Source organism: Gadus chalcogrammus, chromosome 17 (assembly GCF_026213295.1).
Source record: "Gadus chalcogrammus isolate NIFS_2021 chromosome 17, NIFS_Gcha_1.0, whole genome shotgun sequence".
Lineage (NCBI taxonomy): Eukaryota > Metazoa > Chordata > Actinopteri > Gadiformes > Gadidae > Gadus > Gadus chalcogrammus.
This window is the reverse complement of record NC_079428.1, coordinates 9,087,441-9,104,683: the sequence shown is the minus strand read 5'-3', so window position 1 is coordinate 9,104,683 and position 17,243 is coordinate 9,087,441. Positions and strand designations below refer to the sequence as shown.

Sequence of the window (17,243 nt, the reverse complement as noted above, 5' to 3'; positions counted from 1 at the left end):
CCCGGGGATATTCATCTCTTCAACCAACCAACCCCATCCATCAGCCCAGCTTGACCTTCTCTTGTTTCTGGAGTCCCTCTCTCTCCCTTTCTCTCCCGCCCTCTCCCTGCTTCTTAAACATTTAGTGCTGCTGTTCTTTCTTCCCCTGCTTTGTGTGCACATGCTCACGTGCACGGATTCAACCAGAATCCCACAAGGGGTCAATGCACAAACACGCAAACGTTTCCCTGAACACGTTGGAGACACGCCCTGCGTGTGGTTCATCCTGTCAGATCCGTCTCTGACTCTCTCTCTCACTCTCCTTTGTCCCTTGCTCGCACACCCGCACCTTCACCCGCTCCCTCCACTTCCTGTCTGAGTCCTGATCGGCCTCCACCAGCTGCCGCACGAGATGCCACAACTAATTTGATCGGTTTCTTTCACTAACTCGCTCTCCCTCGCTCCCTTGCTCTCTCTGTCTCTCGCGCCCTCGCTCTCTCTAGCTCTCTGTCTCTACGTCTTCCTTCTCTCTCTCTCTGTAGTGGTTAGGGTGCTCAATTCCCAACCGAAAGGTTCCGGGTTTGATCCCCAAATGTCCCCGGTCTGACCTATAGGCATCCTTTAGCTCTCTCCTTATGAAGTGTCTAGCCGAAAGCTAGATTACTAAATATTAAGCAGTAGTCTTTTAAAAGCCAACCTTTCAAAGTTCCAGTTCACCACCCTCTGAAAATGACTTACTACACATCATAGGTCTAGCCATGGCTTGATGTTATTGTTTAGCATATTTAGCTTCCAGTCCAACCAAATTTTCAAAGTCAGCCTGAGGGGGAAACTGTTACAGCTGTTCCTGGTGACAGTTGGCTTCTCGTTCTTCTACTTTTTCTACTTAATGTTTATTTTTATTCACACTTTTTGTGTGTGTGTGTGTGTGTGTGTGTGTGTGTGTGTGTGTGTGTGTGTGTGTGTGTGTGTGTGTGTGTGTGTGTGTGTGTGTGTGTGTGTGTGTGTGTGTGTGTGTGTGTGTGTGTGTGTGTGTGTGTGTGTGTGTGATTTATATCTCAAATATAAACTGAGAAATGACACTTCCTGCACTCCATCTCTCTCTCTCTCTCCCTACCATTCTCATTTCTTGCCCCCTCTTAAACTACTGCTGATTTTTTTTCTCCCTTTTCTTCACCTCCCTCCCGGCCTTTCACCAATATCTCTCTCCCCCTCTCCCATCCTCCGTCCTTCTTTTGAGTGTGTTCGCTCTTCTGTTCATCTCTCTCTCTACAAGGAAACGTTTCCTCCGTTCTCTTCTTCTCTTCTCCACCTTATTCATCTCACGGGCGTTTGCTCTCTCGCTCGCGGCCTCTCTCTCTCTTGCAGTAAAATGTTTAGAAACAACACTTGTAATCTCTTAGTCATGGCTTACTGTCTCTCCCCCTCTCTCTTTCTCTCCCTCTCTCGTTCGGAGCGTGAGAAACTGTGCAGGAAGTTGGAGAGAAGGTTGGAAACAAGGGGGGTTCTGGCTGGGGGGAACAATTCTGTGCCCCCTCACTCTCTCCCTGATCCTCTTCCTCCTCCACCTTGCGTGCGTGCTCCATCACATATTTTCTCGCCGTACCCTTGCCAGATGGTTTTCTGTCTGTCTGCATTTCTGGTATATTTCCAGTGTAGATCCGTCTGTCTGTGTCCAGTGTAGCTCTGTCTCTCTGTGTCCAGTGTAGGGCTGGATGTCTGTCTGTCTGTCTGATTATGTCCTGTGTAGCTCCATCTGTCTGTATTTCTGTCTCGGCTGTCGGCTGTCTGTGTTGGTCTATTTCAGTATTTTTCACTCTTCCACATTTTTCCCCCCTGACCCCATTTTCTTTGATACTGACCTAGGATCCTCCTCCATGGGATATGCTGATGCTCCTTAGCAACAGCATATCCCATGACATCATCTACCAGTGAAGCAGTTTGTACTCCTTTGCTTATATCTACAAATCCAGAGTTAGTTGAAATGACTGGTGATGTTCAATGGCCCTTTACATATAACAAAATGTATCATCAACACCTACTAGTCGTTTGAATATCAAGTGTATATCAAACCTCTGGTCTATCTGGTCTGCGAGTCTTTATTTATTTATTTTAGTTTATAACTTTTATTTTGGTTTGGCCACTTCCTTGTCCGTCTGGCTGTTTGTCTGTCTCTGTCTATCTGTCTTGTGTGTTTTTGGGACCAGTCTGAATGAAGGACACAAGGTCAGGAACGGCCGTTGAATATAATCCGACCGCAGGCCTCTGGTGCCCTCTAAGACTCTTATTTTGAAAAGGTCAGACTGTTATTTTGAAAGGGCCTTGCCTATATAAACAGAAGACTGGATCGGACGATAGCGGGGCTGCAGTATGACTCCCCTGGGAGACCACAAGAAACAGAGCTGGCTGCGGTCTGGCCATGGTCCACTACGGTCAAATACATGTATTATACAGTCAAATACATGTATTACCAGTATTTTTGACTAGTATTTTAGTTTAGTAGCAGATTTAGCAAATGTTTTCGAGTGAAAGTCCAACCATTCTTCTTTGAAATGAGACTGTAATGTGACCGATCAACTCACCAATACCTCGGTGTGGGTGAAATATGGGTTTCAGTAGAACCCATTTATGGTTATATTGTCCTATTAATGTGACATAGTTCTGTTGTTATTAGAGATAACATCACTAATATAAATACACACACACACACACACACACACACACACACACACACACACACACACACACACACACACACACACACACACACACACACACACACACACACACACACACACACACACACACACACACACACACACACACACATTAAGACTTTCTCTCGTACACCCGCACACACTCTCGTATGCACACACAAGCGCGCGGCCAGCCTTTGGATTGGGCCTGAGTTCAGAGGGAGGGGAAAGGACTCTGTCAGCTGATAACATGATGGCTTCCTCTTTCACTCGGCTCCCCTCCTGTCCCTCTCTCATTCTCCTCTCTATCTCTATCCGTCTCTCTGTCTCAGTCTGTCTCTCTGTCTCCTCTCGGGGACAGTATCTACCAAGGCAACACACACACACACACACACACACACACACACACACACACACACACACACACACACACACACACACACACACACACACACACACACACACACACACACACACACACACACACACACACACACACACACACACACACACACACACCGTGCATGAGTCTTGGCTTTCTCTTCCCTTCGGTGATTAAGAATTTGGGATTCTGTACAGTATCACGCCCTCGCTATGAGCAGCACTTCCTCTAGTGTGTGGGTGTGTGCGCAATACTGTAGTATTTCTTTCTTTGGATCTTTGAACAATAGTGAAATGTCAAAGTGTGTGTGTGTGCCAGAGTTTATTATACAGTTATTCAGTTCAGCGCACCCGTGTGTGTGGGTGTTTGTGTGTTCATACAGTTTTTGTGAGTCTGCTGTCTCATAAATTACATAATTTTACACGTATTCATTTTGAAGTCATTTTAATGTCAAACTATCTCCGTCCCCCTCTTTCTCTTCATATCATGTTCATTGCTCTCTCTCTCTCTCTCTCTCTCTCTCTCTCTCTCTCTCTCTCTCTCTCTCTCTCTCTCTCTCTCTCTCTCTCTCTCTCTCTCTCTCTCTCTCTCTCTCTCTCTCTCTCTCTCTCTCTCTCTCTCTCTCTCTCTCTCTCTCTCTCTCTCTCTCTCTCTCTCTCTCTCCGCCCTTGTTAGAGGCGGTCGCTGTCTGCCGCGGAGGGCTAGACGTGTGAGTGAGGACAGACCTGCTCTCCTTAATGTAGCCTCACTCATCCGTCTCCTCAACGACAAACAGGAACAGAAAATTGAAGCGGCGAGAGAGAGGGAAAAGGGGAAAGAGGTATTGAAGGGAGGAAGAGAGAAAGAGAGACGTGGGGTTAAAACAGCTCTGACACTTTGTTCTCACTTTGGACCCTTTGTTTATCCTACATGTCGGAGAGATGGAGGGAAGCCGCGCTTTTAAGACTGTACAGGAGAGTTAGGTGTTCCCCCTCTGGTCCCTTAGAGCTCCCTCTCACTGCTCCTCGCTTTCGAGCTGTCTCGTGTTGTATATCCCCGTCCCTCTCTCCGCCTCTTTATGTTATAGATTTGTTTTGCTGAGTAATTGCGATGTCAAACAATCCCTTTTTCTCCTTCCATCACTTTATAGATTCAGCTTTGCTTCGGTTTTCTCTCACTCTCGCTGTCTCCCCCTCTCTCTGTCTGTGTCTGTCTCTCTTTACACCGTGCCAGTACTCCCATCTCCCTCCTCCTAACCTTTCCTACCTGTTATTTTCCATGAAGTGGAATCTAGTTGATGTTGGGGTGTGTGTGTGTGTGTGTGTGTGTGTGTGTGTGTGTGTGTGTGTGTGTGTGTGTGTGTGTGTGTGTGTGTGTGTGTGTGTGTGTGTGTGTGTGTGTGGTTCTGTGATCTTGTGTTTTTCTAAGTGATTGTGGACACACGCATGCGTTGCAGGATAGGCGGGGTGCCTCCTTTATTGTGCTCCTAACATTTGATCAAACTCATGCGAGAGAGATTTGTGTAAGGAAATCGGTGGACAAGGGAAAGGTATAGAGAGAGAGGGGGGGGAGGGAGAGAGAATTAGGTATTATGGCTTGTCTAATATCTAGTCAATTCAAAAAGGAAATCAATGCAGGCTTCACTTTGCTTTTATCGTTCCCTCTTCTCTGTGGTGGCTTGGAACAGTGCCCATGCCCGGTCCAGGGCACGCCTTGATGTACCAGTCACACCCAGTACTGCTGTGGGAGTACTGGTGTAGCGTGGTGCGTTCCACCCCAGTACATTTTAGTCATAGTGCAGCTAAGGTTCATGGGGAAGTCGCAAAGAAATCTTAAGGTGGAACAAATTATTCGAATGCTATATTCAATTAAAAATAATTAAGTTCAGTCCGACCAACTCTTTATAGTTTATTTTTTAAGGTTAAGTATTGTGAGTTGAAAGACGGAGAGTTTTGTTGTCAGACGGTCCAGCTGAACACTGACGTTGAAAATGTGTCAACCTAAAGGCAGAATTCATAATGTCTGTCTCTCTGATACAGTGCCAGTTACGTTGAAAGAACCTCCACAGTGCTTGAACTTGGCCAATGATGTCTGGGTGTACCATTACCCATTACTAACTTCACGTGACCCCATGCCTATTATTGCTCTGCTGATCAGAGATGGCTGCCTGGGACAAGGAGCAAGCTGAGAAGGCATAATTAATGATTAGTAGAAAACATTTAAAGAATTGTTTTATTTTTAAATTATTGTTTTTTTGTTTAGAGACAGAAATATGTTAATAATGAACTTGTAGTATATCCTATCCGTACTGGATTTTACTTTATTCGAGCGAACCAGGCAAAAACAGCCCTTACCCATGAAAGCCATGCAGTGCAGATGCTGGTTTAGAGCACTGGTACCATTCTGATTCCTATTCAAGCCCTGGTCATCCATTGGATTACCAGTAGGCCAGCTGTAATTTAGCAAGCTAGCTTGCACTATTTCAAGTGTCTCAACTTTTCATGACATAACTTGTTTCCTTAAGTTGTTTATTTTTAACCAGTTTGTCTTTGTATTCTTAACTGTTTGATCAATTGTGAGTTTGTGCGTGTGTGTGATTCAACTACACGCAAACCGTCTGTTTTGAGTTTTGCACACTTCCTTCTTGCACGACATTCTGCAAAATGTGACCAGTCTACACACTGAACATGATACACACACACACACACACACACACACACACACACACACACACACACACACACACACACACACACACACACACACACACACACACTCACACTCACACGCACAACCTCACACACACACACACACACACACGCACAACCTCACACACGGTGTTGCTCAACAAGTCAGGATATTTCACAAGTCAGGACCTGCACAAGAGATTTCTGCTGCTCAGTTCTACAAGTGTGTGTGTGTTTGTCCGTGCTTCCCTGTTCAAATGTGGAGTTCAAACTTTTCAGGAACAAAGACCTGCTAAAGTTAACTTTGACACATGCACACATGCGCACACACAGCAGGCACAGTGCTGCGGTCTAGAGGGAGTCGCCATGGCAATGGTGGAATGAAACCAAGGCCTCTGGGAGGGTGTGTGTGTGTGTGTGTACACGTGTGTGTGTGTGTGTGTGAGACCCAGAAGCGGTTCTATTCCCCAGGCCTGCTGCCCCTCTCGCGGGGCCAATCAGAATGCAGCCGTGACCTTATAACCTCTGAGAGTTTCCAGGGAGCGGATATCACCGGTGCAGAAACAACATAAATATAGAAGGAAATTATGGGACTTGTGTGGAAGACGACAATCATGCGAGAATAGGAGAGAAAGGATGAAGGACACAGCCAAAAAGTAATCCATTACAAGTGCAAAGTAAGGGTTTAGCCAATATAGCAAAGCATATATCAAAGGTACAATGACTGACATGAGTGCCTGGAGACCATATTAAAGCTAAGCTAGGATATGATTGTCCAGCCGACAACATGACCTAGGATGGACCTAGGACAACGTTGTTTTAAGTTTAATTTAGTTGAATTCAAGGTGCAAATTGAACTTACTGGCTTTAATATAGTTCTTAATTTGTGACGGTTGGATTTATGTTAGTGTTATAATGATAAGTACCGTAATAGTGTCGGAATGTGAGAATGAAGAGAATGTTGTGGACCTTTTATATACTGTACACATACTTGGAGGGAGAGGGGTATGAGGGAAGAGAGAGAGGGAGAGAGAGAGACACGAGGGCCCATTGTTTGAAAAGGAATCTCTGGAGCCATGCCATGTGGATGTAACTAGAAACTCCTCGAAGAGCGGTCCAGACAGGAGAGGATGAAGACGGATAGCGCGGCGCAGATCGAGAGGGATTAGAGATAAGAGATGGAGAGACGGAGACAGACAGAGACGGGCAGAGGGAGAGAGCAATAGAGGGAGAGGGCGATGGAGACGGGGAGACGGAGCGATGATGGGACCAGCCAGGTGAGTGATGGCGTGTAGGGCAGAGCAAATATTTACAGTCTGTTCTTCTGTGTTTATGGCTTTCTTCTTTACGACCTCCCGCCCCCTCCTCCTTCCCTCTCTGTTCCTGCCCTCATGTTTTCCTTCTCTCTTCGTTTATCTCCTCCTCCTCCTCCTCCTCCTCCTCCTCACCCTGTCCGATCACATCTCAAAGCAGAGTAGTTACCAGACAATATTCTGGAATGCCTTCCTGGTCTAGTGCTTTGTCTCGCTCTGTCTCTCTCCGTCCGTCTGTACCTCTGTCCATCTCCACCTGTTCCTGTGGATCACTGAAACATGATTTGGTGGTTTCCATGTTTGAGGCAGGTAATACAGTTTGTGAGGGAAAGATCCCCAATTTATTTATTTTCAGACAAGCCAAGGTGCATTTTCCAAAATGGTAATCGAGGCAGAAGAAGACTGCACAGATTAAGGCTCAAGACGGTTTGATTCAGCGGGCCTAATCCCTTTAGTCTTATACTCAATGTGTTGATGCTATTACCACCCGTGAAGGGCAATACACCCAGTGGACCCTCAGAAAGACAGAAACACCCCCTGGTCCAGCCCGGGACATGTTGACGGTGGCGGCGATGAAGTTGATCTGGGTGGTGAAGATGACGGAAGCCGTTGCGAACGGTGAAGGAAATTACAATGATGCCGATGATGATGAAGGTGTTAACAGTTATTGTCTTTCCTTTTTCTTTTAGGAGTGGGAGATCTTGGACATCAGCACCATTAGAGACACCAGGACGGGGAAGTTTGCCAAGCTGCCCAAGGTGTGTGTGTGTGTGTGTCTGTGTGTGTGTGTGTGTGTGCGCATAGAGTCACACGTCTGTTGCCTCATACCAGCGGGGCGATGATGCGTGTTTGTCCCCAAAAGCCGTTTGTGTCATGTGAGGGTCCTGTGTGTCTGACATGTGCATTGTCCGTGTGGTATTTCCTCAGCCTCTCTCAGCTGACGGCGTCCAAAGGCGACATTGTGCTAATGAGCTCTAGTTGACTGATGGAACACTCTGACAGGAAGTGACATACAGAGTGACGGCTGGCAGAGGAAGTCGTTGTGTAAGAGAGTGAGAGAGAGAGAGAGAGAGAGAGAGAGAGAGAGAGTTGTGTGCAGGGATAGAGATGTAGAGACTAGAGGCAGATGTTATTTATTGATAGTGAGAAAGAATTGAATGAATGTATTACAATGCTAAAATGCATTAGCAACACTGCACATTATGTTATATTTCCTGCTAATATAGCTCATTGAATAAAAGGGAAAGACTGAGTGACAGAAGTGAACGGGAGATGTGGCATTGAGAACGGAAAGTGCTCTATAGATTAAAATATGAATAATATATACTCCATTTAGTGGACCCTCTTATCCAAAGCGTCTTACTATACCGGGAGTGCATACATCTTTTAGCGCGGGAGGCCCCAGCGGGAATCAAACCCCTGCCTGGGAACTTTCTACGCCATGCTTTACCGACTATGGGATGCAAAGAATATGACTGCGTGGGTGAATGTGTCTGTGAAAGTGTGTGTGATTGTGTGTGTGTGTGTGTGTGTCAGCACACGTGTGCAAGTGTGATTGTGCGTTTGTGTGCTGAAACACGCACAGGCACAAATGCACACGCATTTGTGTCTGTGTGTCAGCATGCGTTTTTGTGTGTGTGTTTGATTGTGCGTGTGTCAGCACGCGTTTGTTGGGGGGGGGGGTGTGTGTGTGTGTGTGTGTGTGTGTGTGTTTTTGTGTGTCAATTTGTATTCTTGTGTCTGCGTGTGTACAGTGTATCTCCGCAGATAACAGCATAGGTTGCAGTAAAGTGCCAGTGAGGCCAGATGGGGAGTGTTTGATTTATGTAACGCGGACATCAAGTTCTGCCTAACTTACATAAGCACACAGGAACTTCCAAGGGGTGGAGCTTATTGGGCTGTAAAATAAATCTAACTCGGACACACACACACACACACACACACACACACACACACACTCTCTCTCTCTCTCTCTCTCTCTCTCTCTCTCTCTCTCTCTCTCTCTCTCTCTCTCTCTCTCTCTCTCTCTCTCTCTCTCTCTCTCTCTCTCTCTCTCTCTCTCTCTCTCTCTCTCTCTCTCTCTCTCTCTCTCTCTCTCTCTCTCTCTCTCTCTCTCTCTCTCTCTCTCTCTCTCTCTCTCTCTCTCTCTCTCTCTCTATCCGTTTAATTAGTCATAATCTCATGTCCTGGCTAACATTGCGGAGGAACATGAATTGATGAAGAATGTCTATTGTTAAACTCCCAGGGTAAAGCTTCCATGTATCCATGCTGTGTAGTATACATGTGTTTAATTAAAGTGTGTGTGTGTGAAGTAAAACAACCTCTTTATTTGAAATGCAGATCTTTCAGTCATTGTGAAACCAGTATCTGAATCTCTGCTGTAAGGGAGCAGTTGAACCTTAAAAACTTGCATGCACACACTATAGTATGTTCAAAGCACAATTCACCATAGGAAAAGATTTTTGAACTAATAATAAAATAAATAAACAATGTAAACATTATTTATATGCTGCCATTTTTTTTATGTCTGAGTAAGGTTTTGGACGATTTTACACTGTTGATTGACAATAGACGTTTCAATAGACATATGGCTAAAAAAGAAGCTACAGTTATGGTCTCTTAGCAACAGACGCTGTTGACGAGGTGGACTGACAGGACAAGGAAGTGAGCGTTGAGAGTTCAGGGGGTGTCTGGAGGCTTGTCGGACCAGCTGGTCATGTTCATAGCCAATACACTGTAGAACACAAACTTGTCCTTCCACTAGATGTCAGATGCTATCTTATCACCAGAGATAGCAGTTTGCAGCTGCTAGTGTAATGATACTTTGACCCCTCCATGAACATAAAAAACATGTTTTCTCATATACAAATATTATTATTGGTGATATAGCTGTTAGTTATTAATTCACTATTAATAATTGTGTTGGTATGTGATTATTAATAATGTTAATTCTTAATGTAATAAAATATAAATATTCTAGATTATCTTTCAAAGTTCTCAGACAATCTTTCCCAGGCATATTTTTTAGTTTTTTTGCCTTTCCTTTTTACACGTTTTATAAAACAATGTGTGTGTGTGTGTGTGTTTGTGTCTCAGGACCAACGAGTGCGTGAGGTGCTGGGCATTGGCAAGGTCGAAGACATGACGATGATGACATCGAAGCTGGTCACGATCGTCCACGGCAACGACCTGGTCAACGTCTCCTTCCTAAACTTCCAGGCCGTGGAACATGAGACCGTCGCCAAGGTAACCTGCAATAGGGGAGCCTATGATCTCCCAGCATGCTCAGCCGCTCTTTGTCACCACAGAGACACGCACGCATCCACAGACAGACAGACAGACACACACACACACACAATCAATCACGCTCACACTCTCTCATTCATAATCTCACGCACATTCTCTTTGTCTTTCATTCCGTCTTTCTGTCTTTCTTTCTGTCTTTCATTCCTTCTCTGTCTTTCTTTCCCCTCAGGGTGTATACCGAACTACATATTACCTTAATTTTACGATGTTGACACTGTGCGCGTGTGCATGCGCTAAGGTCGTAGCGACGCAGCTGTTTTCTGTGGCCCTGTTTGTTTTGTGATCTCGGGCGGTCGGCTTAAGTGCCGCACTCCGTACCTTCCTCCTCCTCCTCCTCCCACTCCTCTCCTCTATCCCTACTCCACCTCCACCATCGCCTTCCAAGTGTGTTTAGATAGTTGAGGATTACAGCCAATCAAAGTCCCTGTTTGTTGTGCTGTATAAACTTCCTCGTGCCTCTTTCCACTTGGCTGTACTAATTGTGTGTGTGTGTGTGTGTGTCTGTCTGTGTGTGTTTAGATATGGACGGAGGAGCTCTTTAAGTTGGCTACGAACATACTTTCCCAGAATGCATCGCGGAACACCTTCCTTCGCAAAGCGTAAGCGATTTCTTAAGTAAATAGATTATTTGAGAATATTAATAGGCACACAAATGTGAGATGATGATCGTCAGGGACAATGCGACTACAGCCAATGAGCTCTCTCGCTCTTTCTCTCTGTTTTCCTTAGGTACACAAAGTTAACTCTGCAGATGAATCAGGAGGGGAAACTCCCAGTGAAGCAGTAAGAGACACACACACTTCACCCCTATGTCCCCATCGGATGCCATTTCTTAAAAGTGGTTAAACAAACTTAATTATTTCAGCCGTTCAGTAGAAGTCAGCGTACGTTTCTCCTCAAGCAGCGGAGGAGAAAACCTTCAGAATTGCTGTTTTGGTTCCACATTGTGTTGGAGCTAGCTTGCGCGTGTGAGCTAGCACAAAAGAGCGGCACGCAGGCTTGCTCTTGCTCCAACGGTTGTTTTGCTTGGCTGTTTCAGCATCCTGAAGATGTTCTCAGACAAACGGCGAGTAGAGATGGCGCTGGAGCAGTGCGGCCTCGCCACCAACAAGGTAACCACGGCTGCTCAATGTGTTTTATCCTGTACATTTGATCTTTGCTTCCGATATGGAGAGTATGCTTTGGTGTTCTTGGCATCACTTGTGCTGGGTTTTGGCGCCCCTTGTGATGGGTTTAGGGAACTTGCGAGTTCCAACTGAATTCCAATCGGGAGCTGTACTCCACAGTATATTCAAATAATTGCCCTGGTTAGGTTTCTGAAGGAACATTTAGCTTAACATGGATTGCTACTTTTTTTGCATACGCATATAGGAGCAGGTAGAGGTTAAGACGTCTAATATTGCTACAAGTAGTCAAGCTATTTATCTAAGCTCTGTGTTTTTTTGAACAAACAAGATGAAGCGGAATTAAACAAGCAGAACGGGTCTGTTTAGTTTTGAATTAAACGTTTTGTTTTGGCAGTACTATTGTCTCACACATTCTCTCTTCTTTTCTTCTTGCTCAACTCTTCTTTCTCTTTTCTCTCTCTCCCTCCCCCTGTCCCTCTGACTCAGACGGAGGGCATCAAGGTAGAAGACTTCACCTGGGAGGCCTTCCAGAGGTTTCTCGACAGCCTGTCCCTGCGACCTGAGATACAGAGCATCTTCGAGGACATGTAAAAGCATATGCACTCACTCACTCACATTGTTTTTGTTGTATGTAGCTTTTTATTTCTTAATAGTAAGGGCCGTTGAATATAATGAGTAAATTACATTAGTTTATTTAACGAAAAAAAAAATAGAATTTCTGTCCGATTTGACTGGTGAAAGAGTGCATAGTGCGACCCCTAGTGTTCAGCTTGTGTGAAGTCACCCTGATTCCTGGAATGAATGAGAATAAACCTTTTTAACAAAGAACATTATGCACGAGTTAAATAAAGAAAGACGATTCCCGGTTCATCTTCTGTAATTTACACCCCTCCCTCCCTCTCATCTCCTCCCCCCTCTCACCCCCTTTCCTCTCCTCTCCCCCCTCTCCTCTCCTCTCCTCTCCTTCCCCCCTCTCCTCTCCTTCCTCCTCTCCTCCCCTCCTCTCCTCCCCTCCTCTCCTCCCCCCTCCTCCCCCCTGTCCAGCGGCTCTAAGAGGAAGCCCTTTATCTCTCTTGACCAGCTGATGGACTTCATCAACCAGCTGCAGCGGGACTCGCGCCTCAACGAGGTCCTCTACCCCCCCCTGAAGCGGGAGCAGATCCGCCAGATCATGGAGAAGTACGAGAGCAATGCCAGCCAGCTGGAGAGAGGTGGGTTAGTGTGTGTGTGGGGAGGCTATTGTGGGTGGATGTGTGTGTGTTGTTGTTTTTGTCTTGCCAAAAGAAGAGTTTAATTGGTGAGCTTGAAGAAGGGGTTCCTCAATGTTAACTTGTTTTAAGCTGCAGGGCTGTGGCTTCTGTAATAAGTGGTTTCCAACCTGCGGGTCGGGACCCAACATTGGGTGGCCCGATTTACATATATCATGGCCGTGGTAGCGCTAAATATCTGACGTCATATGTTTAGAGGTTTGAAAGGGCCTCTGTGCCCAATTAAAAATAAATAAATAAAAATAATTACGTGGCGGGTCCCAATTCACTTTGATACCTCATTGATTCATTCATAAATACAGACGAAGTTGTGGTTGCATGAAATTTAAATTTTTCATGCGTTATTGGCCAAAGGAGGGTTGAGAACATTACGTTGGTAAAAGAATGCTTTTCTCCCTGTTCCACACCTCATTGCCGTGTGCTCTCTCTCTCCAGACCAGATCAGCCTGCTGGCGTTCACGCGCTACCTGGACGGGGAGGAGAACACCATCGTCCCCCCAGAGAGGCTGGACCTGATCGACGACATGAACCAGCCCCTGGCTCACTACTTCATCAACTCCTCCCACAACACCTACCTCGCAAGTAAATCACACCCTCCCACAACGCCTACCGCGCAAGTAACTCACACCCTCCCACAACACCTACTGCACAAGTAACTTACACCCAACCACAAGACCTACCTCACAAGTAAATAACACCCTCCCACAACAGCCGTTAACTAAGCCCCTCCCACTGCACACCGCACAGGTATTTAAGACCCTCCCACAATACCAATGTTTCTGGTATCTAAGCCCCTCCCACTGGACTCTCACACGTAACTAAGACCCTCCCACAACACCTACCTCGCAGGTGAGTAAGCCCTGCCCACTGCACAACACGCGTAACTAAGACCCTCTCCCAACACCTACGTCAGCAGTAACTAAGCCTCGCCCATTGCACAACTCACGGGTAACTAAGCCCCGCCCACTGCACAACTCGTAGTCAACAAGCTCCTGCCACAGTACATGTCACAGGTAACTAACATACCTCAAAGGTAACTAAGCGCTCAGTAATGTACAACATAAACGGAGACCAGATCAGTAATTGCCAACATGTGGTCTTAAGTGCAGAGATTCACTGACCCTCTTGAAGCGTTTCAGGCCTCTATTCTCTTTTCTCTCTCGCTCTCTCACTCTCTCTCACTCTCTCTTTGTATCTTTCCAGCCCCCTCTTTTCTTTGTAGCGTGCGCGACATGGCGCCCTGTTTCATATGCTGTTTTCTTTATTTGATCTGTGTTTTTATGTTTATTTTGACAGCTTGGGGTCCTACAGCTCTCTACTCCTGCACACATCTAGCTGTGTGTTGTCCCCGTCTTATCTTTAATGTGTATTTATGATCTGTTGTTCATGAGTCCTTAATGGTCCATCTCTCTTTCTTTTCTCCTCTCTTGTTATCTCTCTATCCTTCTTCTCATTCTCTCCTCCTCCCCTTTCTCTCTCTGACTCCCCCCCCCCCCCTCTGTCTCCCCCGCCTCTCTCTACGGCCTTCACTCTCCCTAACCCCCCCCACTCTCTCTAACCTCCCCTCCCTCCTCTCCCCCGCGCCTTTCTCTCCCGCCTCTCTCTTGCCCCCCCCCGTCTCTCCTGCCTCTCTCTGCGGCTTTCACCCTCCCCCCCCCCCCCCCCCCCCCCCCCCCCCCTCACCCCCTCCAGTGGGTCAGCTGACGGGCCCCTCCTCGGTGGAGATGTACCGGCAGGTGCTGCTGACGGGGTGCCGCTGCATCGAGCTGGACTGCTGGAAGGGCCGGCCCCAGGACGAGGAGCCCTACATCACCCACGGCTTCACCATGACCACCGAGATCCCCTTCAAGGTGATGCGATTGGCCGACCGGGTCACACGGGGGGGGGGTGGGGAGGGGGCAGTGTTGCCTGATTGGGCCAGATTTCCTGCCCAATCTGGCAACACTGGTGGGTGGGGCTTGTCTTGGGAGCGGGATTTGAATGCTACGGAGACTAAGGCCCAATCCCATTTCTACCCCTTACCCCTACCCCTTACCCCTCTCCCTTGTTTTGAAGGGGTAAGGGGAAGGGGTAAGGGGTAGAAATGGGATTGGGCCTTGCAGTGATAGTTGGATGGGGTTTTGATTAAGATGGAGGAAGGAGGCGTTACCTTAAAGGTCCAGTGTGTATAATAGTAGCAGCTAGCAGCGAGGTTGCTAACAGCGGCATGTATTCCCGTAAAACAAATAAAGCAACATGACTCGCATCAATTATGGTCGCACCAAGGTCACTTTTTGACAGGTCCAGCCTGCAACTAAATCAGTTTAACCAATCACAATCGGGTATGTTTGCATTGGTCATCATGGTCCCAGTATGTGTTATAGGGCATGGAAGAGGAGGACGGCCTATTTTTATAGACCATAGTGGTAGACCTATGATTACCGCCATCTGCTATAGTTATTCATCATATCCTCATTCGTCTCGGTAGCAGTCTGTGCTACAAGTAAAGTTTCTCTGTAGAAAGGACAGCTTACTTCGAGTAATCGTGCTGGGAAACAACCTCAAAAAAACATGGCTAGATGCCATTAAATTCTGCCCACGTACCTTCAAAAAACATGTGTCTGTATCGACTAGGAGCACCTTTTGGATTGCAGTGTCTGCTAAATGACAAAATTACAATAAAGAAATTATAAACTTCAGGTTTTAAGAAAAAAAAATTCATCCACTTTATAAATTCCTAACTTCTCTCTCTCTCTGTCTCCCTGTCTGTCTGTGTTTGAAGGAGGTGATTGAGGCCATCGCAGAGAGTGCCTTCAAGACCTCAACGTACCCTCTCATCCTCTCCTTCGAAAACCACGTGGACTCGTGAGAATTGCAGATCCGTACACAAACACACGGGGCAGGATAGACTAGACACACACACACACACACACACACACACACACACACACACACACACACACACACACACACACACACACACACACACACACACACACACACACACACACAGGGTCAGGATAGACTAGCGACTAGGGTGTTCGACTCCCAGCAGAAAGGAACTGGGTCCGATCCCCAATGTCGACAGTCTTACCTGTAGGAGCGGGATGAGCCCTACCTGCCCCTGAGTATAATTGATCTCATGTCACTGTAAGTTTACCACTACTCTTAAGAACGTGGGCAGAGTAGAGAGACAAAGGCTGCTACAGCGTTGCAATGTGTTCTTTACACATCCCTCTGTCGTTCTCTTCAGGGCCAAGCAGCAAGCCAAGATGGCCGAGTACTGCAGGACCATCTTTGGCGATGCCTTGCTCATTGACCCCCTGGAGAAATACCCGGTAAGCAAGCATGCAATACATTTTTTGCAAAAGACCAGCGGAATGACACCTCTTCATCGTCCTCTATCTCGACCCCCTCCGCCTCCCCCCCTACTCCACCCCACCGCCTCCCCCTCCTACTCCACCCCTCCGCCTCCCCCTCCTACTCCACCCCTCCGCCTCCCCCTCCTTCTCCACCCCTCCGCCTCCCCCTCCTACTCCACCCCTCCTACTCCACCCCTCCGCCTCCCCCTCCCCCTCCTACTCCACCCCTCCGCCTCCCCCTCCCCCTCCTTCTCCACCCCTCCGCCTCCCCCTCCTACTCCTCCCCCTCCTACTCCACCCCTCCCCCTCCTACTCCATCTCCTCTGCTTCCCCCTCCTCCGTCTCCACTACCTCTCCCTCCACCTCCCCCACCCGATGTTGTCTCACCCCGTTGTCTCATCTCCCCCCCCCCCCCCAGCTGCTCCCGGGCCTGGCCCTGCCCACCCCCCAGGAGTTGATGGGGAAGATCCTGATCAAGAACAAGAAGAAGCACCACCACCCCCACCGGCCCTCCAGCGGGGGCAGCATCCGCCGCCGGGAGCTGGACGGGCAGTCCCCGCCCAACCACGGTGTGTGGAGCTACGCACGCAGGCACACACACACACACACACACACACACACACACACACACACACACACACACACACACACACACACACACACACACACACACACACACACACACACACAATGCTAAACACATATACTTAATGCTAAATACACACACACTTAATGCTAAATGCACACACACACACTTAATGCTAAATGCACACACAATGGACACTAAATACACACACACAATGAACACTAAATACACACACACAAAAGATAACGGACAAGGGAGAGATGGAGCAAATTTGTGTTTTCAGATTGTGGCGGTTTTAAATTAGGGCTTTTCAGACAATTTGACTTTTGTCCTTTTTTTCTGTCTGTATCCAGACTGTCCTTTGATGGACAGCGATGGGGCCCAGCTCTTGTCCAATGGAGAAGAGAAGCTGGCTGAGGGGATGGTCAAGGAATCGGAACCCCGCAAGTCTATTGGTGGGTTCATCGGTCTGCAAATCTAGCATTAGTTTAAAAGATTGACAACGATCTGTGTGTCAGTCTGTTTATGCTGTTAAGTACTAATTAGTAATTCCTCCCTGTGTATGTCACTAGCTTGTGT

At 47.2% G+C, this 17,243-nt stretch overlaps 1 protein-coding gene across 1 annotated transcript in view; it reads left to right on the top strand.

Annotated features, from left to right (window-relative positions):
- plcb3 (phospholipase C, beta 3 (phosphatidylinositol-specific)) overlaps positions 1-17,243 on the top strand; it is a 44,551-nt gene that overhangs the window by 15,482 nt on the left and 11,826 nt on the right. Inside the window, exons 3-15 of the mRNA XM_056575265.1 lie at positions 7,726-7,794; positions 10,133-10,282; positions 10,862-10,941; positions 11,072-11,125; positions 11,382-11,454; positions 11,956-12,056; positions 12,514-12,680; positions 13,173-13,319; positions 14,430-14,587; positions 15,499-15,581; positions 15,970-16,054; positions 16,497-16,647; positions 17,018-17,119. Coding sequence (XP_056431240.1) covers positions 7,726-7,794; positions 10,133-10,282; positions 10,862-10,941; positions 11,072-11,125; positions 11,382-11,454; positions 11,956-12,056; positions 12,514-12,680; positions 13,173-13,319; positions 14,430-14,587; positions 15,499-15,581; positions 15,970-16,054; positions 16,497-16,647; positions 17,018-17,119 — 1,420 coding nt within the window. The remainder of the gene's footprint in view (positions 1-7,725; positions 7,795-10,132; positions 10,283-10,861; positions 10,942-11,071; positions 11,126-11,381; positions 11,455-11,955; positions 12,057-12,513; positions 12,681-13,172; positions 13,320-14,429; positions 14,588-15,498; positions 15,582-15,969; positions 16,055-16,496; positions 16,648-17,017; positions 17,120-17,243) is intronic.